This window comes from Lemur catta, chromosome 2 (genome assembly GCF_020740605.2).
Source record: "Lemur catta isolate mLemCat1 chromosome 2, mLemCat1.pri, whole genome shotgun sequence".
Taxonomy (NCBI): domain Eukaryota; kingdom Metazoa; phylum Chordata; class Mammalia; order Primates; family Lemuridae; genus Lemur; species Lemur catta.
Window position 1 is genome coordinate 66,386,523 of NC_059129.1, and position 24,399 is coordinate 66,410,921.

The 24,399-nt window shown below is 38.5% G+C and overlaps 1 protein-coding gene across 1 annotated transcript in view; it reads right to left on the reverse strand.

The window, feature by feature from the left end:
* Positions 1–24,399, reverse strand: part of EYS (eyes shut homolog) — a 1,451,515-nt gene that overhangs the window by 28,354 nt on the left and 1,398,762 nt on the right. The window contains 3 exon segments of the mRNA XM_045543805.1: positions 9,398–9,572; positions 18,157–18,301; positions 19,101–19,267. Coding sequence (XP_045399761.1) covers positions 9,398–9,572; positions 18,157–18,301; positions 19,101–19,267 — 487 coding nt within the window.

The following is a 24,399-nucleotide window of genomic DNA, read 5'->3' on the forward strand; positions in this document are numbered from 1 at the left end:
AAATAAAACAAAGAGAGGTAGGTATTCATTTAGTTAAAGAATATTTATTGTTATTATTTTTACATGCTAGGTATCTGCCCCTGGATTAGCACTGAGAATCCACAACACATGAGGCTCCATTCTTGACCTCATGGACTGGCTTTTTTGAAGGAATCAGATCATGGAGTTGATATTTTGAAGGAATCAGATTAGTAATCGGACAATTTTAATACAATGGGACAAGTGCTAAAATGGGTACTAGGGGAGCCTGTAAGAAGGTCACCAGAGAAGTTTTAATGAATTCTGGGAAGGCTTCCAAAGGGAGATTTACCTCCACAAATGCATGTATTGAGCGGTAGGGACAGGAGAAGCTGGAAAAGGAAACTAGTGCCCACAGACTTTGAACAGATGAGTGAGAAACGACATAACTGATGAGGAACATGACTGCCATGAGGATGACTGCATGGTGTGACAAGCTCTCTGGAGAGGTAATTTTAACCTTAGTGAGATCTTACTGTATTTCTGCTACTAGAAAAGGGGCTGGCAACCTTTTTCTGTACAGGAGCTTTTTCTGTATAATTTTGTGGGTCATACAGATTTTGTTGTAATAACTCAACTCTGCCATTGTTGAAAGCAGCCACCGAAAACACACAAACAAATGAGTGTGGCTGTATCCTAGTAAATTTTATTTACACAAACAGGTGGTGGGCCAGATTTGGTTTGTAGGTCATGGTTTCCTGACCTCTGCACTAGACCACTAGTTCCATGGAAGCAGAGATTGGGTTTGTTTTGCCATTATAGTCCGAAGGCCCAGACCAGTTCTTGGCATATTGTAATTCTTCATTGCCTATTCAGGGAATAAATAAATAGGTGAATGAATGAATCATGGGTGGGATAAGGAAGCAGGTGGATGCAAAAAGGCCTGAGTAGGGAAATGGCTGGGGGGATGTAAAAGGTAGGAGAAGATGTGAGAGGCATTTTCAAGGCTTTGGTAAGTGTGTTGGTGTGGAAAAGGAAAAATCATAGTCATGACAAACATTTATTGAGGCTTGTTATGTGCCAGGAACTCTTCTAAGTAATTTGAAATGTATTACCTCTTTTAATTCTCCTTATAACTTTATTAGGAAGGTATTGTCATCATCCTCATTTTGCAGAAGAGGAACTTGAGGAACAGAGAAATTAAGACTGGTAGTGGGAGAGGGAGTCCACACTTTAGCCACCATTCTATGTCTCTTAATCTTGTGGAAATCTTTGGAGTTTCAGGATTACATGACTGAAAGAATATGGTGCCATTAGTGGGAACAGGGACATTTGGATAGAAATATAGTAAAAGGAAAATATAAAGAATACACTTTTAGCTAGACTGTGTTGGAGGTGAGAGTAGGTGATAAAACAGCTTTTTTTCTATAAACATCTGGTGATATGCCTCATAAACTTGATGAGAGTTAAGGACATAAGACAAATCTGTGAATTAAGTAGACTAGCAGGAAAAGGGCTGAAGCACATGGCACACACTATACACTAGCTAAGAATATTCAAAAGATACCAAGGAATCATTAACATTATACAGAAAACTGTTTTCTTATTTCAAGACCATTCCAAAAATGTTATATAGTTTTAATTTTCAATACATAAAGAACAATTGTGGTTTCTCCTGCCTCTAAACATATAGAGATGGTAAAACAGAGGGAAATATTAGTTTAGAAATACAAATGACAGCTGGTCACGATGGCAATCAAGTTGAATATTGGAATGTGTTTTTATTAATATCATTAATTATTTTACTTCTGTGCTTTTAGAATGAAAGTGATTTAAATTCCTAAATTGCAGATAAATTGTTTAGTTCTTACTGTCGATTTTACAGCTCAGAAACATGGATGGGGTAATTTTTTCTCATTACTATAGAAATTCAACATGAGGAATTTAATTTTCTTGTAATTAGGCAATTCTAAGACTGTGAGAGTTGAGGATGAACATAGACATATAAAAATTAACTGAAAATGAGATAATAGAAGTTTTAATATGCTTTGTTTTAATTCACTTAAACATCATTTGCTCACTAAATATTCAACGAAGAGGATGTAGAGAGCACCACAGCACTTTATTACCAGTGTGAGTACAAAACAGAAAACACCGCGCCTACCACCCTCCCCAGGACTTGATACTTTATTTAGAGCAAAGCTTTTATATGAAACATATGTATCAAATATAATTCAAAGTTTACTGGGGCTTTACCTTAGTGCCAGGCACCATTTTAAGTACTTTATATGTAGTAACTCATTTAATCCCCATATTAACCCTATAAGATACGTACAATTAGCCCTCAGTTTGCAGATGAGAAGCTAAGACTTAGAAAAATATAAACTCTGCTTAACCTACTCTTTCGGTTTACCTATCAAATATGGATTCTGATTGCTTTGTATAAGAGAGATTGTTGCATATATGTTGAGGCTGCGACGGTAACAGTAAGTTTTTGGAGAAAATTTATGTTGAGCTGGAACTGTAAAAAAGTTATGGTTACAGGTTTGTGGGTTTTCTAAGCATAAGAAAAAGCACAGACACTGTACTTAAAATGGAATCTATGTGGTGTGACAATAAGGTCATATGAATAATAGAATAAATGTATGGAATTTAGCAATAGATGACCACGTGGCCTAAAGGACTCTACTGCATATACAACTGATTTCTCTGCTATTTAAAGAAAAAGGGAAATATAGCTGAGTCACCTTCTCATTGGACCATCAGTTGTGTTGGATGGCTTCATTCATATCAAATTGCTTTCCTTTATGGTTTATTTCCATTTGAGTAACAAGTTGGAAGAATAAGGTAAGTGTGATTTGATGGATATCATTTTACCTGACAAGATTTTCTGGATGTTAAATGACATGCTCAAAATTTGAGCCTTTGAAGAATATACAATCAAGTGCTAAAACAAATGAACCTCATCATACACTAGATTGTGATGACTTGTCAAAACTCTACATGTTTACAAGGAAGGGTTGCTATAATCACTTTACTTGCAACATTCCCCCATGGCCTTCCTTTCTTTGCTGGTGAGACAGTCACTAAAGTCTTTGAGGATACTTTATGGAGTGTAAGAAGGATGAGATAAAAGTACTCTTTACATACTAATGAAAGTACTGGCAATTGTCTCTAGGCTTCATTCCTTATGGTTCTGTTCTTTAGGTTTGAGGGCGTCTGTATTTCTTTCCATCCATGCTATTTTTTTGTGTGTCATTTGTCCAGCAGAATTTCCCATATAATGCATTTGGCTGTTTATATCTTTATAATGTCATTTATTTTCCTTTATTGCCCATATTGTCCATAAACTTATAGAGAGGCTTGATTAGATTCAGGTTCAGGTTTTCAATGTTTTATAGATGGTGCTGCAGAGTTCCAGCTGCATCACATCAGGAGGCATGTAATGTTGGGTTATTCTACATTTAGTTATGTTATGATTGATCAGTTGGTTAAGGTGGTGTTAGATTGACCCAACCATTATATAGTTTTCTATCAGTCTTTCACTTAATAGTTCAAGCAGCCATTATTTTGTTGAGGGTTACAAAATGGTGATGTCTCTCATGTCCCCTATTTACCTGGCACTTATTAACTAAGTTATATGAAGAACTACTTCTTATTGACTATCAGGTTAGTTAGTATTAATTTTCTTTTCTTTTCTTTCTTTCTTTCTTTCTTTCTGTTTTTTCTTTTCTTTTCTTTTTTTTTTTTTGATAGTCTCACTCTGTCGCCCTGGCTGGAGTGCAATGGCATCACCATAGCTCACTGCAGTCTCCAACTCGTGGGTTCAGGGGATCCTCCTGCCTCATCCTCTAGAGTAGCTGGAACTACAGGCATGAGCCACCATGCCGGGCTATTTTTTTCTATTTTTAGTAGAGACAAGGTCTCACTCTTGCTCAGGCTGAGTGAGACCTCCTGAGCTCTCAGGTGATCCTCCTACCTTGGCCTCCCAGAGTGCTATGATTAGAGGTATGAGCCACTGTGCCCATCCCAGCATTAATTTTCTATTGCTGCATAATAAATTATCCCAGAACTTAGTGACCTAAAGCAACAATAAACATTTATTATTATGACAGCCTCATAATAGGTCACTCTGCTTGCTGGCTTACCACCTGTAATTCATTTTCTATACATCTGCCAGAAGGGATATGTAAAATACAGTCTGATCATTATTACAACAGTTCAGTGCAAAGCATCATTTAATACTTTAATTATTAAAAAAGGCAGAAGCTGCCATGACGTTTTGACTTGGTTTGGGAAGTCATAAATTGTCATTTTGAGAATATCTTATTGTTCACACAGGTCAGCCCCATTTCAGGAAGGAGAGAACTACAGAAAGGAGAATCTACTAGGAGGTGAGAATCACTGAGGGGCCACCTGGAGGCTGGATACCATACTCTAAATTACAATCTTTGTAGGAAGGAAAAGTAAAACAAATCCATCTTTCCTTTTATCAAATGTCAGAATAATGAGTAGTATTCTAGCAACCTTTATGGGTAATGAGGTTTTATTCCTTAAAAGGGGGTATCATCACAACTATGTGTATTTCACATATTGATGTGTTTAACTCCATTGCAGACATTACTCTCTGTGATTTTGAAATTGTCTTATCTTTGACCAGTGGCAGTCTCTTTAAGTTGGTTCCTGTGTCTTTGGAAATAACTCTAGTAGTCTTTGTTAACATTCTTGCTTTCAGACACAAAAAGATATCCAGGCTCATATACATCTTCTGTCCCAGAGCTAAACATTCAATTCTCTAAGAGGTCTTGGTTCTTATTTAGTGGAGATGACAATTTTGGCACTAAAGGTATTGATTGATACTGGGTCATTATTATTTCTAGATCTTTTTAGTGTACATAGCTAGGAAATAAATTTTTTAATATAAAAACTGTCATGAACTCATACATGATTTCCAGTTCAAATTAAAGACTAGAAGGTTTTTATTTCTTTGATTATATGCCTATATCTCTTATCTCTTATGCCAAAAATTTTAGTTTATAGTGATAAATATTAACATAATTATTCACTTGGTTTATATCTATCTATCATCTATATTGCTATTTAGTTACTTTTTATCTGTAATTTCAAAATAACAATACCAATGTTACCACTAACATAGAGTATAGGATACAATTTAGGATACAATTTAGAATATCTTTATGGTTCTTTTTGTCCATAGGCTATAACCCACTGTATAGTCAAAATGCTGTATTTTAAAATCAATTGAATTAAATCTTTTCTTCTTGGTTATGCCATCAACTTGAAATGCAGTTGGATTCACTCATATCTTTATTTTCTTTTGGTGTTTAAGAATTGCTCTCTTACTTTTTTATAATGTAAAACATTTTACCTGGTTCCAAATAAAAGCTATAAAGCAAATTATAGTTAGAAAAGTCTAGCTTTTGTCCTGTTACTTACCCTTGTTTTCTTCACCCTATAAATAACCATTGATAATTTTTGTGTGTAATCTTTTGTTGTTTTTCTTAGAAAAATGAGTTTATGTATATATTTATATGTGTATATTTATATCTATTTATCTATATCTATTATCCCTCTTTTTTACATGTTTCTTAAACCTACTTTTTTTACATAACATATCCTGAGTATCACTCCACAGCAATATATAAACATCCCTTTATACATACGTGTAGTCCTCCATTGTATGAACATTCCTTAGCTTTAGCAACCAGATACCTAGTGATGAACTTTTGAGTAGTTTCCAAACTTTGCTTTAACAAACAGAGAAAACAGGCCGGGCGCGGTGGCTCACGCCTGTAATCCTAGCACTCTGGGAGGCCGAGGCGGGTGGATCGCTTGAGGTCAGGAGTTCGAGACCAGCCTGAACAAGAGTGAGACCCCGTCTCTACCAAAAATAGAAAGAAATGATTTGGACAGCTAAAAATCTATATAGAAAAAATTAGCCGGGCATGGTGGCGCATGCCTGTAGTCCCAGCTACTCGGGAGGCTGAGGCAGTAGGATCGCTTAAGCCCAGGAGTTTGAGGTTGCTGTGAGCTAGGCTGACGCCACGGCACTCACTCTAGCCCAGGCAACAGAGCGAGACTCTGTCTCAAAAAAAAAACAAATAGAGAAAACAAACAAGATTTTATGCTAATAAATTGTCTACTTCTCTTCAGCCTCCCCAATAGATTAGTCATTTTAAAAAATCTTTTTGCCAGCCTCCTAAGGTGAGAGACATTATCAGTCTTAAATTGGGATCCCTAAAAGACAGAGTCTAAAGGCAATTCCAAGTACCTTTCAAGGAGGCAAGAGTGAGGGAGAAGAAAAGTGAGGAGGAAAGAAGGAATACGACTACAAGGGAATGAATTACTAAGCTGGCTGTAGCTTCACAGGAAACACAGCTGATTGCTTGGTAAGGGAGGGTGGTGTTTCTTGAAAGGCTGTACAAATACAAATACGATTAATTTGACTACTATGCAGGGAGAAAAGCATAGCAGGATTAGGTAAATTTGACAACATTCATGATACACCTTAACCACAGATTAAGGGATTTATATTTTGCTGTGCTGGCAATGGAAAACAAAGGAATATTTTGAGGAGAAAAGTGATACAAGAAAAGAGAATTTTAGGAACATTCAACCTGGACTAGAGTAACAAGAGTTTAGGGAACAGGATACTAGTTGGTAAACAGTTACATAGTTCAGCAAAAGGGTAAGAAAAGACTAAGAACTAAATAGACCTTTGTTCTTTTTTGACCTTGGTTACTAACAACAGAAGTAGTTTACTGTTTCTTTGTTGCATCAGAGCTAGTCCCAGGAGCATAACAGCTTGACATGAACTCTGTCCTATAATACTCCGGTCTGAGAAATTTCAGAGAACACAGCTGGATCTGTGTGTGCTGACAGACTTGGAGCAGGAGAGCAGGCTCTCAGCACTTTACCAGAGCCCTGCGCACACTGGAAGCCTTACCAAAGCCCAACCTCTGTCCTTACTTGGAGCAAAACTTTCCCTCTTGTACCAAAACAATGTCTCCAAGCCCACAGCTGTAAGGAATGGAAAGAAGCATGTTGAGTTGCTGGATTTTTTGTTTGTTTGTTTTAATTTATACCATTTAGCTGTTCAGTGTTCAGATACTTAGATCAATTTTGAGATTTTGCTTTTAAAATAGATTCCAAGCATCATGAAATTTATGTTTCTAGGTTGGGACTTGCCTCTTGAGCATTTAACAGGTATTTCATCGTGTGTGTTAGTTATTTTTGAGGAAAAGGTTGAACTTTAGCTTTGAGCTGTCTACAATATTACCCAGACATTCAATTTAATATTACTCTGTTTCAGGTGAAAAATAAAAGTGTAAAGCCATATAAAATAAGAGCCTGGGACTAGGAAAAGGGTGGAGGAAAATTTCTTAAACACTATTGAAAAGTATATTACAAAGCACACTTTCTTTTTCCTTTAAAGAAGGGATTCTTATTGAGATTAGATAGGAATTATAAAAACTGTCAAAAGGAATAAAATTCTTTGAACTGTTGCTGCTATTGGAGTTGAATATCTATGAATGGGAGCCTTAATATTTTTTGAACAGCTTTATTGAGGTGTAATTTATATACCATAAAATTAATCTATTTTAAATTCAGGGATCCATAATTTTAATGTCATTACACAATGGTCACAAGAGGTACTTTTGGCTCTATACTGCTTTGCATATAGTAATTATTATAGCAAATATTTTGTGGTTAGGTCGATAAGAGGATCCCAAAACTGGAACAATTTTGATAAGAAAAATTTTTAGAATCCTGTAAGGAAAGTTGTCAGATGTATCATTCCCATTTTATGTGATTGCTTAGTCTATTTGTTATTCAAATTAAGGCACTCATGTTTAACTCTGAGGACACCTTTCCACCCACACGGCAATTTATGAAATCCCCAGGGTATGTGTTATGAGAAAAGCTATTTCCAATTTGGAGAAAATATGATGTGCCAACTGAGAATAACTCCAACATTGCTTTTTAAAATTAATAATAAATGAACAGATTACAACCAGTAGATAAAAAGCTACTTAACACTTTTGTTACCTTATTTAAATTCATTTAAAAACAACTAAATGTGGCTCTTAAGTTTCAGTTAGGCTCTTTGTTCCATATAGAATAATGGAGAGTTGTGATGGATTCCCTGCGTCCACCTTCAACTTTATCTGGTTTCTTATTTCCACTTCCCAGGGTCTTTGTTTATTATCACATTTATTATCAATTTATTTATTTCCACATTCAAAATAACCAAAATACCTAGTACTATCACCTAAAGAATGAACTCATTTCTTTAGAAAGTACTAGGCTTAGTTGTAGAGCAAATTAGAGTGTGTAAGTTGTAAAACAAACTAAAGGTTTCATTAAAAATTGTAGAGAAGTAATGATGAAATCATAACAGTAAAGCTAATGTCAAAAATATTACTGTATGATGATAGCATCTCAAGCCTCATGTTTTGCCCTCAGTAATTCTATGGGCTTGATGAAACTAAACATTTTTTTTCTTCAAAATTTTTACTGTGATTAGCAGTTGTTTGATCTTTGCTTTTGATCATTTTCTAGTGAGGAGGTGAAGGGGAATTGGTTTGGGATTGTTAAGAGGTTCATTCACGGCTTTTAAAACTACACCCTCTTCAGGGGGAGATTCTGTCCTCCAGGAAACTTCAGATGCCTCACTTCCTGGCTGCTTTGCAATAAGCCAGTGTTCCTGGTGAAGTGAGTGATACCTTCTGGTGTGTCCTGTGGGAGACATTTTGACAAATCATTTTTTTAGCTGTCTTATATACCTGTGAGACACGAGAAATTTATGAATAGGTAGAGCGTAAGAAATTGAAGGACAGAGTGCTTACTTCCTCTTTCTTTGGGATATTCCCAGAGCCCTCATCCACTATAATACTTTTGCATGGAGCAGATGCTCAACAAAAGAAGTTGTAAATATGATGACATTCTTTTTCCTTCTTTCCTTCTCACTCAATAGGTCCACACTCGGTTTCATACTAAAGTAGTTCAGAAGTCCAATTGTGTAGCTTTACTATTGCCCACCTAGAGAAGGCCCTTTCTAAAGTAGCTCAAACCTAAATATGAAAGAAAGCAAATCCTGATTTGTAAGTCTTTGTGGGATTAGCATTTCTGTCCACTCTCTCAATAATATGAATTTAATCTGTATTTTCCATAGTGGTTGGAATGAGATGTAGTGATTCATTTTCACTGTTTAATAGAATTGAGACAATAGCATAGAAGCTGTGCTTATCCCATTTCTAGTTGCCTTCATCTGTCCTCCCATAATCTAGCAAGTCTACATAAAAACATTTAAAATATGAGTGTCAGTTTGTGCTCCTAGTTTGTGCAAGTGGAGTACCAAAGTACCAGTTAGAATGCAATAGCCTGCTACCTTCTTTCTTAATAATGTCATACTTACTAAACAGTAGATCCACTCTCTATGCATGTCCCACCATTGCCACATTTCATTAGACTACAAGGAGAAGCATCACATTGGCCAATGCTGCGCCCAGCATTTGGATGGCCCTCAGGATTTCCCAGGCGTCTGAAATGACCATTCTTCTCAGTACGAACTTGAATAGTGAAAATACAACCTTGAAGAAAGGCAAAACCACTTTATATTAACAAACCGAAGAAGCAGATAAAACAAGGAGACAATTATTTTTCATTTTTAAAGTAACAATTTTTCAAAATAAACACATGTAAATTTTAAGAAAACATATAAAAGCACAGAGAGAAAAATTTAAAAAAAGCATCCATAATATCATCACTTCAGAGAAGACAGCTATTAACATTTTGCTCTGAGGGTGTGCGTGTGCATGTGTGTATATAAACATACTTAGTATTTTTTTCTATCCTTGTATTTTTTTTTTTTTTTGACACAGAATCTCACTTTGTTGCCTGGGCTAGAGTGAGTGCTGTGGCGTCAGCCTAGCTCACAGCAACCTCAAACTCCTGGGCTTAAGTGATCCTCCTGCCTCAGCCTCCCAAGTAGCTGGGACTACAGGCATGCGCCACCATGCCTGGCTGATTTTTTCTATATATACTTTTAGTTGTCCAGATAATTTATTTCTATTTTTAGTAGAGATGGGGTCTCGCTCAGGCTGGTCTTGAACTCCTGACCTCGAGCGATCCACCCGCCTCGGCCTCACAGAGGGCTAGGATTACAGGCGTGAGCCACTGCGCCCAGCCTATGCTTGTATTTTCTTTTCAACAAAAATGGAATATTACATTAAACTATATAATATGTGATATACCAAAAAGTTGAACATATGATAAATATCATTAACTATGTTTTGTAACACTATTTTTAAATGATGGCAAAATATATTCTAATATCATAATAAAGTTAATCAACCTTCAATTATTGGACAGTTGATTCTTTAATTTTTTTTTGCTATTAGAAATAATGCCATAATAATTATCTTGCATGTATATCTTTGTGCATTTTCTAATTATTTTCTTAGTACTCATTTCTAGGAGTAGAATTACTAGGACAAAGGATATGGATGGTTGGAGGTGTGCCCAAGTATACCCCATAGATACTTTGTACAGCCAGACCCGGCAGACTGACATACTTCTTCCCAGGCACCACCGTGCGGGGTGTTATCCTTCCATTTCATTGTTACATGACATAACTGATAAAATACTCTTTTGCTGTTTTTAACCGAAGTTCAAAACCTTTTAATAAATTTATTGGTCATTTGTAATTTTTCCTTTTCAGTTGCTTATTATGTACTTTTTATTTCCCCTCTATGTACTTTTAAAAAAATATTTATTTGGAAGATCTCTTTATATAATGAGCGTATTAGCTGTTTGTGGTATATTGTGAATACTTTCTCCAGTTTAATATTTGCCATTTAATTTTGTTTTATGCTGGTGGTTTTATATTTTTTTATGTAAAGATGTTTATAATATTTATTTGTCATAAATATCTTTTTTTTTCCTTCGGAGATTTTGCCTTTGCATGTATCCTTAGAAAGGTCTTTTCTAACTCAAGATTAGATAAACATAAAGGGCAGTTCACTGAAGCATTTGAAATGGAAGTGTTTGGGATCCTGAAATGTATTGTAATTTTACTCATCTTCCTCAGCACTTATGTAGAATTTGCTTACGAAATTCTTTCAAATCAATAGGGACATCGACCACAAATAAAGGCATTAATATGATAAAAGAAAGGCTAGATTGGATTTTATTTCCAAAGCATTTTAAGAAGCTAAAAGTGTGGAATAATTCCTCATGGTGAAAAAAAAAGTGAGTTCAGTTTTGGAAGGTGGAGAATTTACTTTCCAACTTAGTTTTCACTGGCACTTTTACTGAGAAGCACCATTCTCAGCATGCATCGATATTTTCTCATTATGAGACAACAGTAATTTTTTTCTCCTTAGATTTAATCTTTGTTCTTTCTCCAAGTATTGCCATCTGCTGTTACACAAAAAAAACTACTAAAATACTGTACTGAAGAAATGAATGAATCCTAGCTGCTTTATACTGAATAACCAAGTAACTCAACTAACAAAGCAGGGTTTCCCATGCCTTTTACAGAAGGAAATGCACTCTTCAGGGAGCAAAAGTATAAGCAGGGGATGGAGTCAGGTGGGTCTGGGTTCAAATATGATCTGTGCCACATAGTGGCTAGATGATCCAAAGCCTAAATGAGAACAAGAATAACTACTCCATGGATTAGGAAGAATAAACAAGATACCTAAACTGCTTTGTATAACACTTGGGAACTAGTGGGTCTTGTATTCCACCCCACCATCCCACCCTCTATTAAACTGTCTCAGAAACCTATTTCCTTTATGAAATTGAAGGTTTATTTTTAGCAAAAATTGTGGGATGCTAATACTAGATTTTTGTATTTTATATAATCATACATCAAAAATACTTTGCTAAATGACTATGTTAATGTTTAAAAAAAAGTGTTCATTTTAAACCATTTCTCTTTTATATGGATAAACAAAATGCTTTGATTATGAGGAACTGCTGAAACACATTTTTAGCTAAAATTGTGGCAATGCTACATTTAGAGAAACATTTATTTAGTCAATACAAATAGCTCAATGTGTTTATTTTACTGAGAGATGCTTCATGTCAGTCAACATATCATGCAGTTTAAAGGCAATTATGGTGATTACAGGGAAGACATTTGTGGAGTATATATTACATAATTTTATTCCTATCAATATAGGAGATTAAAACATAATCCACTTAGTGTAGCACAATGAAACAGGCATTTAATATACAATACATATAGCCTGTCTGTGATACAGTTATTGTAATAAAGACTTTTGGAGTGATGAGCCACATGTATATTGGAAAGTAAGACTGGCCAGGTACCAAATAAGTGATAGCTTTTCTTTATTTGACAGTTAAGGTTTTAAAACTATTGCAGTAAACTCATTACTTTTTCCCATATGGGCTCTTATTTGAAAAATTCCTTGCAATTAAAAAAAAAGAAAAAATTGAACTGTCAAAAAACTGAATAGAAACTGAATGTAGAGTGTTGTATATTTTTTAAAATTGAATAACATCTTTTTTACAGTGTTGTTAGTGAATCTGAATCCATCTCATGCCCACTGTATTCAGTTGGGTAATAAATATTTAATAACCCCCATATCAATGAGCGCTAGTTGCTATAACACCATAAATTTATTTCTTGTTCATGTAAGGTCCAAAGGGTGGCCAGGGTTGGGGCTGGGGTGGGTTGGAAAAGAGAGTAAAGGATTTACATACAGATGGTTTTCATAGGCAAGACCTGGAAGTAGCAAATGTCACACCTGCTGGCATCTCACTGGGCAGAACTCAGTCACATGGTCATGCAGAGCAGCAAGGGAGTCTGGGAAAGAGTCTAGTAGTAACAGCTTCTGTCACAAGCTCATATTATGCTAAAGTACCATTCCAGGTGCTGTGGAGACCTGTTATAAGTCAAAACTACAGCTCCTGTTCTCTAGAAGCTTACTCAATTCTTAGGAAGTTAAGATATACATTCTCTAGATTATACTAGGGAATGAAATGCAAAGTGGGAAAGGACTTGGAGCTCCAGAGGCTTCAGAGAGAGAGAGAGAGAGAGAGAGAGAGAGAGAGAGAGAGAGAGAGAGAGAGAGAGAGACAGAGAACTAGCTCACATTGAGGGCTCAGAGAGTGGACTCTCACTGAGGAGGTGGGATTTAAGCTAGCCTTCAAGGCACATGGAATTGAGATAGGGAAAATAAGACTCAAAGAGGCAGTGGTTATATATGGTAATGGTTAATTTTATGTGTTAATTTCACTAGATCATAGGGCATTTAGATATTTGGCCAAACATTATTCTGTGAGTGGGTTGGGTGTAGTGTGTGTGTGTGTGTGTGTGTGTGTGTGTGTATGTGTTGGGGGGGTGTTTCTGGATGAGACTAACACTTGTAGATTGACACTCACACACTTGAATCTAACACAAGTAGATTGCCCTGCCTAATGTGGATGGGTCTCATCCAACTAATTGAAGACCTGAATGGAACAAAAAAAGCTGAGTAAGAGGGAACTCCTTCTGCCTGATTGCTTGAGCTGGGCTATCGGTCTTTTCTGGCCTCTGTACTTGAACTGAAACATTGGTTCTTCTTGGGTCTTGAGTTCTGAAGACTGGAACTCATACCATTGGCTCTCCTCAGAGCTTCAGACTCAGGCTAGAACTACATATTAGTTCCCCTGGGTCTCCAGGCTGCTGACTACAGATCTTGGGACTTCTCAGCCTCCATAATTGTGTGAGCCAATTCCTTATAATAAATCTCTCTCTTTCTCTCCCTCTCCCTCTCTCTCTGTCTCTGTCTGTCTCTCTCTCTCCCTACACACACACACACATCCTATTGGTTCTATTTCTCTGGAGACCCCTGACTAATACAGATAGGTTTTTTGTTTGTTTGTTTGTTTTTAAGAGATGAGTCTTATTCTGTCACCCAGGCTGGAGTGCAGTGGCATGATCATAACTCACTGCAGCCTCAAACTCCTGGGCTCAAGCGATCCTCCTTCCGAGTAGCTGAGACTACAGGCGTGTGTCATTGCACTGGGCTAATTTTGATTTTTTCACTTTTTTAGAGACAAGGTCTCACTATGTTTTCCAGGCTGGTCTTGAACTCCTGGCCCCAAGCTATCCTCCTGCCTCAGCCCCCAAGCCACTGGGATTACAGGTATGAGCCACTGTGCTGGGCATAATATAGGTAAGTTCTGATGGAATAAAAAATGTGTGGAGGCAAGGTAAGTATAGAAAAAATATGCAGGCTTTGGAATGGCAAGTAAAGAATTTAGTTATTATTCTAGAGCTGGTGAGATGTTTGTTGAGTTTTTGAGCAGGAAAGTGATGTGATGCAACAGTGTGGCAATAGTGTTCTGATGTGTTAGGTAATGAGGGAAGTGGGAGGAGCCAAAGATGACAGTAAGGAACTAGTTCTCAAACTTTAGCTGCGTCAGAATCACCTGAAAGGATCATTAAAATACATATTACTGGGGCCCATTCCCTGAATTTGTGGTTCAGTAAGAATTTGCATTTCTAACAAACTCCCCAGTGATGCTTATGTTGCTGGTCCAGGGACCACATTTTGAGAACTATTGTGCAAAGGATTCTAACAAGTACTGGGGAGACAAGTAGCAATAGCAAAAAAGATAAGTAAAGAAGTATATTGTGAAAAGGCATTTGTAGTGAGGATAAGATGTTTGACTCCAGTCATTCCATTTCCATAGCTTCCTTTAGAACAATTAACTATGGAACAAGATTATAGGCAAGAGAGCCTTGTCAGACAGTATAGTGAAAGGATTCAGCTTATTATCATTTGTGTCCTAACTTATGTTACTGCTTTTTTCCCCCTCCTTCCTCTTTTCCCTCCTCCATATCTTTTCTTCTTTCCTTCCTTCCTTGCCCAGTCAGTCAAATACCACCATCCATGAACCTCAGTCTGCAGACCCTGAAGATTTGTGATAGATGCAACTTTGGAGAGCAGAGGAGAAGAGAATTGCTCTTATTTGGACAGGAAAAGCAGTAAGCCACTGCTTGCTTGGCATATGCACATTATTTAATCCATTTAACCACAATATCTTTATGAATATTAAAGGTTATAAACAAAATAATGGTTCATTAGAAACCATTTTCAGAACAAAAACAAATGGACTTTATTAGCAGTAAGGATTTGTATTTTAGACTGAGAATTTTGGATTAGATTTACTTATCAAGAGAGTTTATAGAAATGCAAAAACCTAAATCATATAATCTTTTATTATGTGATTTAATTGCCATTCTAAAGACAAATGTGATGTCTTTACCTTAATTATTAAGTTCTTTTATAAAATTCTCCTTGCTTTGTTATGATTAATTAATACAGTGGCTTCCAAATCTTGGAGGCTTGTTAAAATGCAAATTTTTAGGCTTCTACTATAGAGATTTCAATTAAGTAGTTTTAGGGTAGGGTCCAGAAATCTGCACTTTTAAGAAGGTATCCTGTGTTATTATTTAGAACAAGTAGAAATAAGCTTTTGGGAACTATGGGTTTATGGTACCATTGCAATTTGGTTGCTATGGTAAGTTGGTAACAACTGTTCATAATTTGCAATAAATAGTAAATGCTTGTTTATAATGGAAGGAAGGCAGACATCAAGAGAGGATTCATTAGATAAATGATAAAATTAGGGGCTTCCAAGGTCCTGGATCTTCCATAAGACTATGGATTAAGAGGCAATTACCAAGAAGACCTGCCCAAGACTTGCACCCTAAGAACCATGGCAGTTGACATGCTTCCAGGGGTGTGTAATCCCAGTCTTTCTGCCAGAATAAGGGCCAGCTATGTGTGTGCTGAACTCAGGCTCATTGCCACGCTTCAGGAGAAAATGACACAAAGGTAAACCAGGAGGAAGCACTGGACTTCAACAAATTAAAAATGTTGAATCCTATGACAGTAGAATGGCATAGTAAGAAAAGTTAACATTTATTTAGTGTTTATTGTGTGCTGGTTTCTGGGGTAAGCCCTTAACATAATTATTTTATTTAATTGATTAACCACAAGAACCATATGGGATAGGTGTTTTTATTTTACAGAGGAGAGAATGGAGGCCCAGAGAGTTTAATACGTTGAAATTCACATAGCTGCTAGGTGGTAGCTGAAGACAGATTGATCCAGAGCCTGTGCTCTTAACCACCATCTGTTGCAGAGGAAGAGGAGTGAGCATCTGACTGGAGCTGTGCCTCTCTCACTTCCAGCACCATCACCTTTGCTAACACATAGAACTTGCTCTATACTAGGCACTAACCTGTGTCCTCCCTCCGTTAGCTCACTGTTAGAACTACATAGCAAAAGAAATACTGTTATCAATCCCATTTTACAAATAAGACATAGTGAGGCACAGGAAGGTTACGTGACTAGCCACAGTCACGAAGCTTGTAGGTGGCAAAGCTTGGACATTTTTCCTGGCAGTTGGGTTCCAGAGTCCACGCTCTCATGCTTGATGCTGTACTGGTCTCTCACACAGACGAATTATCCAATCCAAAATTCTCATGTAAGGACTGTCTCTATGATAAATTACAGCACGTTTTGATCACCCTCGTACAGGGTTTCTGCTTCATTGAGTAGAAGATGTATGTCTTTCACATTCGTAAGTTTACCCATCCCTTTCCTTAAATACAATGTTTTAAAAAACTCATTGATTTGTTATGCCTTTACAATCCTTTTCAGATTATCGCCTGCTGTGAAAGCCCTGTTGAGCTCTCTATTACATTTAGCATAGTGCCGTAAGAGGCTTTAAACCATTCTTTAAGACACCCTTCTGAGAATCATCACTGATTACATATTCTAAGAAAAAGTTTCTTCGAGAGCCTTGATAAAATAAAGTAATTTTGTTAGAACCTGACCTTGCATTATGCTGGATTAGTTGTATTGCTTTCATATGTTTCAGCACATGGCCTCCTGCACTTGTGTTTAAGCAGAAGTCAGTTCAGGTGGGGAAAAAGATGCTGCCAAGCATGCAGAAGACTCAAGGGCCTGAGATGGAATTTGATGGCAGCTCTTGTCTCTCAGGGATCCTAGTCTCTGTTCCTTGACTTCATTTTTCCCTAGAGACGAGGTCTCACTCTGTTGCCCAGGCTGGAGTTCAGTAGCCTGATTATAGCTCACTGCAGCCTCAAACTCCTGGGCTTAAGCGGTCTTCCTGCTTCAGCCTGCCCAGGTAAGTTTTTAAAAATTTGTTTTGTAGAGCTGGGGTCTCATTATGTTGCCCAGGCTGGTCTCAAACTCCTGGCCTCAAGCGATCTTCCCACCTCAGCCTTCCAAAATGCTGGGATTACAGGTGTGAGCCACTGTGCCCAGCCTGTTCCTTGACTTTGGATGGAGGGTATGCTGGGCCTGGGTGAGTGGCTGAGGACACCATACGAGCAGGCCTTTCACCAAATACACTGGGGCTTGGACCCACCAAAATTTTCACCAAATGAATTGTTACAACAATTCAAAGCTTATCTTTGTTCTCCTACAGTATGAACCAGCTTTAGAGGGAAGGTCTGAGCCTTTGTTCCTTTTTTAATACAGGTAGATAGACTATGGCAATATGATTATTCACCCAAGGACAATGCTGCCTTTAATCCTCTTGGCTTGCTGTGGCCTCTGTGGGCCGCAGCTTGGTGGTACGGAAGGGTGGACTGCTGTCTGTCTCTTGCCCTTTATAGCCAGTGCATAAGTTAGACGGCGTTTCAGTTTTTTCTGTGACTCCATGAGGCCTACCCTGCTCACCTCATATTAGAAAGCACCCTATATAAAAAAAATCACCTATACTCCTGGTTCCCCCATCAGACTCTCCATTTCCTTTTTTCCACATTGAACTTATTACATTATATAGTTGTAAAAATATATATGGTTGTAACTGTATATTTTTCTTATTTATTATATTTAATGTTTATTGTCCATTCCCTCCTCTCTCCAACTAGAAGGTAAAGTCATGAGTACAAGAATATTTTTGTTCATTGAAACATCCTAAATAACTAGTACATATGTATAAGGTATCAATAAATAATGAATGAATGCTTTTGATTATAATCAAACTTTGTTCAAGTCTAATTAGAAACAACCCAAATAACTGGTTTGAGAACTAGAAATATACTCTTTAAGAGCTTTTTTTCCTCCTCAACATTTGAAATAATTAGGTATAGTATAAAAACTGTCCATGCCTTACCTTGAAAACCATTTTTAAAATCAGCTCCACTTGGTAAGAGGTCTGGAGTGTATTCACTGTAGCCACCTACGTAAAATTGACTGAAGACATTGAGACCAACCAGTCTTCCTGGGGCGATGATGGATTTATTTTTATGATCATCTACCTTCAAAAGGGAAAAAATTCAAAACCTATTTAAAAAGGAATTAATTCCTCAGGGTAAAGTGTTTAAGATACTCTTTTGTTATTTCCCATTAAACTTGGCATGAAAAATTTACAAAGACCTGAATTTTGAAGAAATAAAAAACGCAATACCACTCAATTCTCTGCTTCTCTGCTGGTATCTGTTACCATGGATATATTAATATAGCAGTTAGGGTTTCGCATTTCAATCAAAATCACAGTTCTTCAAAGATTAGGAGCTGGCATCCTGCTGATCCTCCTCCATCTAGCCTTGTCCCCTCTCCTCTCAGTTCTCAATACAACCACCAGAGTCATTTATCAAAAATAGAAATCAACGGTGGTGCCCAACCCCCCCTTCTTAAGTAGTTCTCCATGGCTCTTTGGATAAAAGCCTAAACTTCTTAGCATGACATCAATGTCCTTTGATAATATAGAACCTTGTCTACTTCTAACCACATCTTTTGCTCCTCAATCCCTCTACCTGAAAACCATACTAAACTACTTGCATTCCTTAAGTTCATACTGGCCACTGTTCTTTTTCCTAACTCAAATTTAAAGTTATGCTCAAGCATCACCTTTTCTGGGAAACATCCCCTGGATCTTCTCTCTCACCCTTATCTCTGTTAGTAATTCCTCTTACTTATTCTCACACCATTAAGTGTAATCATCTCTCATTCCTCTATTTAGTGCAATAGTCTGTGAACTTCGTGGATACCGGCATCATGGCCTATTGGCCTGTGTACCTGAAAGTTTGTGGGGCAGATGCAGGAATGATTCTTTACCTTCAGCCAGCCCATTTGGAAGAACCTCCCCAGATGGATGGTGTGGATTCCAAGGCTCAGATCGAGGGGCTCACTCCTGACACTTGCTATGCCAGAGCCCAGGTTATAACTATAAACCACACTGCCATTGAGCAGGCCCACTGCCAGGAAGTCATCGCCATTCCGCCCTGGAAGGAGAAGACGCATGGGGAATGCTCACTCAGGGGAAACTCAGGAGTCTGGTCAGCTTTGTTTTATTGTCTGGTTCTGCATTAGGGATCAGTATGGTAAGTTACAATAGGCATTTAGCCTCTTGTTGGCACTCAGGTATGTGTGCAACCAGCCATTATTATTCACACCCCCAGAAGCTGTCTAAGTACTTACAGTTTATTTCTCTGAAGCCATGAGGATTTTGGTCAACCTAGGGAATGATCAATGATCAATTAAACAGTTGTGTGAGAATAAAATCTCCTTTTTTTCTGAGCAAAATTCAGTGTGCCCTTTACAATGAAGAGAACTTTACAATGGAGTCGAATTGCTCTGGTAATTAATGAGATTTGAAAGGCTGGCATAGCCTAGCATCGGCTTTGAAGTTCTCTCTGTGATTTGAGAAGAGTGTAAAGAACAATTTATTCCTGTGGTTGCTCGGAGTATGTTATCATTATTCTATTGCAAGAGCTCCTCACCATGCCCCATGACCAGTTACAGGCGAGTTGTTTCTGTGTTTCCTCTTCTCTCCCTCCCTCCCTTAGTTCATGGCCATCTGTGCAGCACAGTGAGTTGTAGGACCCAGAACACTCAGCAAACAGCTAGTGTAGACCCCTGGGAAAAGGGAAGTGGTTGGGAGATACCTAGTATTAGTCACTAGGGGAAGGCCCTGGCAGTAGGCTTGGAGGGATTAGGAAGTTCAGGGATAATCAGTGGGTGTAGGGCAAGAGGTCTGTTCATAGGCAACAGGGACTCAAATACGTCACCCAGTTTCGGAAAGGTGTGTTTGTGGGTGCGGTAAAAGAAGACCTCAATACTGAAGCTTGTGGGCAGGAAACTGAGGCAAAGACTTCTGCTTAGAGGAAGAATATAAGGACCCCATAGAAGTAAGAGATTTAACATAAAGGGAAAAGCAGAAGTGAGTCCTTGGACATGGACAAAATTTGTTATAATGTTAGTATGAACAGCCTCCCCTTTCTGCACTTGTAAGGGTGATGCTTCATCTGCTGACTTGGCTTCTGGTGTTCGTTTGTTCAGATCTACAGGGATGGGGGTTTTCCAGAGAGTATAGAAGGAGGTGGGTCTTCTCAGGCACTGGAAGGTGGGAGACAGAAATATTATTTTGAGATACTTGAACTCTGCCTCTGCTTTTCTAAAGGGTCTGCCGTGGAGCCTGAGCTGGGTTACTTTTGAGAGCTCTCTAGGCGGGTCTGATATGCAGCCACTGTTGAGGGCAACTGTACTGACAGACCATGGACCGAGTACATTGGGAACGTATAGCAAGTCTCTCTCCTTCTCCCCCTCTCTCTGGTGATTTCTTCCCACTTGCAATGCTGCAGCAGGTGAGCCAGGTTGTATATTTAAAATGGAAAGAACTCCCAGGAGAAAACAGATTCAGGAAGGCAGTTAGAAAGGCAGAAAGGAGAAAAACCACCACTAGAGATAGGAGACAGTCTTGCAGGCTGCTGTTGGGGTACAGGAGAAATTGTGAGAGATCGCTGTGGAAGGAGAATTGTGACATTTTTTCTGTGGATTGTGAACAGGGATCTTTCTGAGAGATTCTAATGGGGATCTGAATTGTCTTCCAAATTGCCCAGGCTATTGGAATGGAGATGGTATTTGGCTGAACTGTAAGGTGGTGGGAAGGCAGATTTATTTGGGCCATACCCTTCTTTCCTTTCTGTCTTGTTTTCTCTCATTCTTCCTCCAGTTATTGAAATAATATATCATGCCAGGAGCTACATTATGCTCAGGCCCTCAGCAGCCTGGTTAGGAGACAGGAGGTTTGTTTCGAGCACCATGGGGAGCAGATAGAAGCAGCAGTGGGGAGAGGCATTAAGAAGGGGAGGGGAGGAGGGTTAGGAAATGCAAACAGGTGATTCTCGAGTAGGTTTCCGAGCTAACCCAGAAAATGAGAAGCAAGAGTTGGTTAGATAGACGAGAAAAGGGCAGGTGTAAAGCATGATGCCTGAAGTAGAGAGAATGACGTTGCAGCGACCCGGAAGGGAAGAACATGGGCTGCTTAAAGGACTGCTGGGACCTGAGCCTGGCTGGCATTTAGAATCTGGAAGGAAAGGGAACTGAAAAGGCAGAAAAAACTACATCTTTACGAACATTGTATGCTACAGTGAATGATTTAAATATTTTACCAGAGACTCTCAGGAACCACGAGAGGATTTTGAATGAGAAATCTGTACGTTCGGTGACTCTCATAGTAATGTTGAGGACAGAACATAGTGGCAGGTAAACAGCCTCATTGGAAGGTCACTCAAGAGCCTCGGAAGACAAAAGATTAATGTCTAAATACATTAAGGTAGTGGCAGAGGGTGCAGAAAATAAAGGGGAGGAATTTGTTCATGATGTGAAAGGAGAATTTGAAAGGACAGATCAATTTGGATGAGGAGTTGAGGAAAAGGGAGGAGTGGAGGGAGGTTCTGCAGAATCTAGCTTGAAGAGCCAGGCACAGGGGCAGGATTAGTCCCGGAGCGAGGAACCTAGGAAAGGGGCAGTCTGGGGAAAGAGGCTGACTTCAGTTTATCCGTGCCCCTGCCTGCAGACGTGTCCCAGAGCACAGGAGTGGGGATGCACCAGGACGAGGCAATAAGGAGAGCCAGCGAACCAAGCAGACCATCAGCACCCTACTCCTACACGGTGAGTCCATCAGATTGCTTTTCTTTCTTCTGCTACTTCTTCCACTCTGGCCCTTCCCTCAGTGTCAACTCCGCTGGTGAATGATGGAGTAGATAAGAGAAAGAAAAGCAGTTGACGACCAGAGCCAGTTCAACCTAGAAGGTAAACAGTATTTGAGGGGCTTGGAATTGCTCCAGGGTGGTGTTTCCCAAACCTGGAAGTTCATTACAATCATTCACTCAGGAAGTGTGTCAAAAATACACATGCTAGAATCTATCTTATGCCACCTGTATGAAAATCTTTGAAGCTAGATCCAGGAAATTTTTTTGTTTTGTTTTGAGACGGGGTCTTGCTATGTTGCTCAAGCTGGTCTTGAACTCCTAAGCTCAAGCAATCCTCTTGCCTTAGCCTCCTGAGTCACTGGGATTACAGGTGTGAGCTGCCACACCTGGCTTGCAGGAAATATTTTTTTTTTTAACAAGCTCCCCAGCTGGTTTTTAAAGAGAACTGACCAATATTAGTGACTCTAGGAGAGCCAGGGCATGCAACCTGTGCTGTTGCGTGGGGCTTTGAGTTCAGAAGAGCCTTGTTACTTGGTTTAATGCTCTGCTGTCACTGTCCTGAAATTCTTAATACTCTGAAATGTGTTTTGAAAGTGAAGTCTATGGGACAACAAACATGAACAGGAACAAAGGAGATACACACACACACACACACACACACACACACACTCACACACCCTCTCTCTCTCTCTCTCTCTCAGCATCTGAGGCTGCCTTTGTAGGGAGACTTTGCAGGTAGATGAGACATTGAAACCTGTCAGGGAAGGAGACCTGCCTTAGGGTGTGTGGAGTGTTGCTGATGCACACATGGACCAGTAAAAGTCACATGGCTTCTAGGTGGCAGAGTCTGTATTGGAAGATAGCCTGATTGCAGAGCCTGTGCGCTTAACTACTATCCGTGCAGCAGAGAAAGAAAAGCAAGTTTCTAACTTAGGCTGTGTCCTCCTCTCCCACCTTCAGCATCCCCTCTGGAATGCTTCTCTCTGAGGATTAAGGAGGGTAATAATATCTCAAGATTTTTCTAAGGATTAAGTGGCATTTAATGTGTAAGCATCGGTGCATAGTAGATACTCAATAAATGCATGTTTCTTTCCCTTTCCCTGTGACTATGGCCTGACTTTAATTTCGTGGATCCCATTTTCTTCTCCTGCTTCATGAATACAAAGTCTGGAAAACAGGTGTTCCTGGTTTCTATGCTGGAGTACACATCTGCTCTCAGTTAACCTTTGGGGTTGGGGACAGTATTTTTTTCTTAAAGTGAAAGCCATGATTGCTTCAGTATATTACTCTGATCAACTAAAAAAATTCTGAAGAGTCAACCATAGAAGTGAAATGAAATGACTTGAAGGCATAGTTTGCTAGCATCTATTTAAACATCTTATGTCGCTGTCCTGAAATTTCTTGTAATGGGAATCTCTTGGCTTAACAGCATATGATAATATAAGCAACAGCATAGTCAAACCACCACCAATGTTATATAATTGAATAATTTCTTTCTCAAATTCAGTGTTCTAGTAGGACATTATTCTATGAGTGGCTTTGGGAAATATGTGGGCAATTTGTATTTTTACATTTGTCAATTCACAAAGCAACAGGTGGTATTCCACATTTTTATTATATAGAGATGTTTAGCGATTGACATAGTGAAAGTTTTTTCATGAAGAGAATTGGAAGTAAGCTTATTTGGTATGCAGAACACAAACCCACAGTGAATTTTAATGAAACCAGGCTTAGGAAGATTTTCAGACAAGGCAAGGGATGCTTGTTGGATATTACTTCAGAGCTGGTGCTAAGAAGGAAGGATTTAGAGAGATTATGTTGTGCAAGTGGTAAAAAGGGGAGGAAGGAAACAATAGGCAATGACTCTACATGAATAGTACTTACGGGTAACAAGATCTAGGAAGTGAATAGAAATCCTTTTAGAATGCACAGAAAAACAAACTTCATCTCTCCTTGGCTAGAAAGAAGTGATAACTCAACTCCACAAACACTGTTAAGCAGAGAGCTCCAAAGTGGGTATGTTGTATTGAGCCATGCTTAGCATTATAACAACTTATAATATTAGTTACAGAAAATCTCATGGGGAAAGAAGATGAGATGCTGTGGTCAGAAGAGCATCCAGCCTCCTAATGGGCCCAGAACAGTGATTCATTAATGGAAGCAAGGACTTTGTCCAGGTGAAGAAGGGGATGGTGGCATTCTTAGAGACAGGAATGATGAGAAAAAAAATGGAAACAAGATGAAGGATGCTGCCATGGATATGCTGGAAGAAAAGAATAAAGAGGCTGAGATGAGAGTTGTTAGGGTATTCTAAGCTGTCTCAGATGCAGCTTAAAAGTGTGATGTAGCAGGGTGGCTGTGATAGTAACAGATCCCAAGTATATAAAACCTTGGGAAGAAACATAAAAAAAAATATTTGT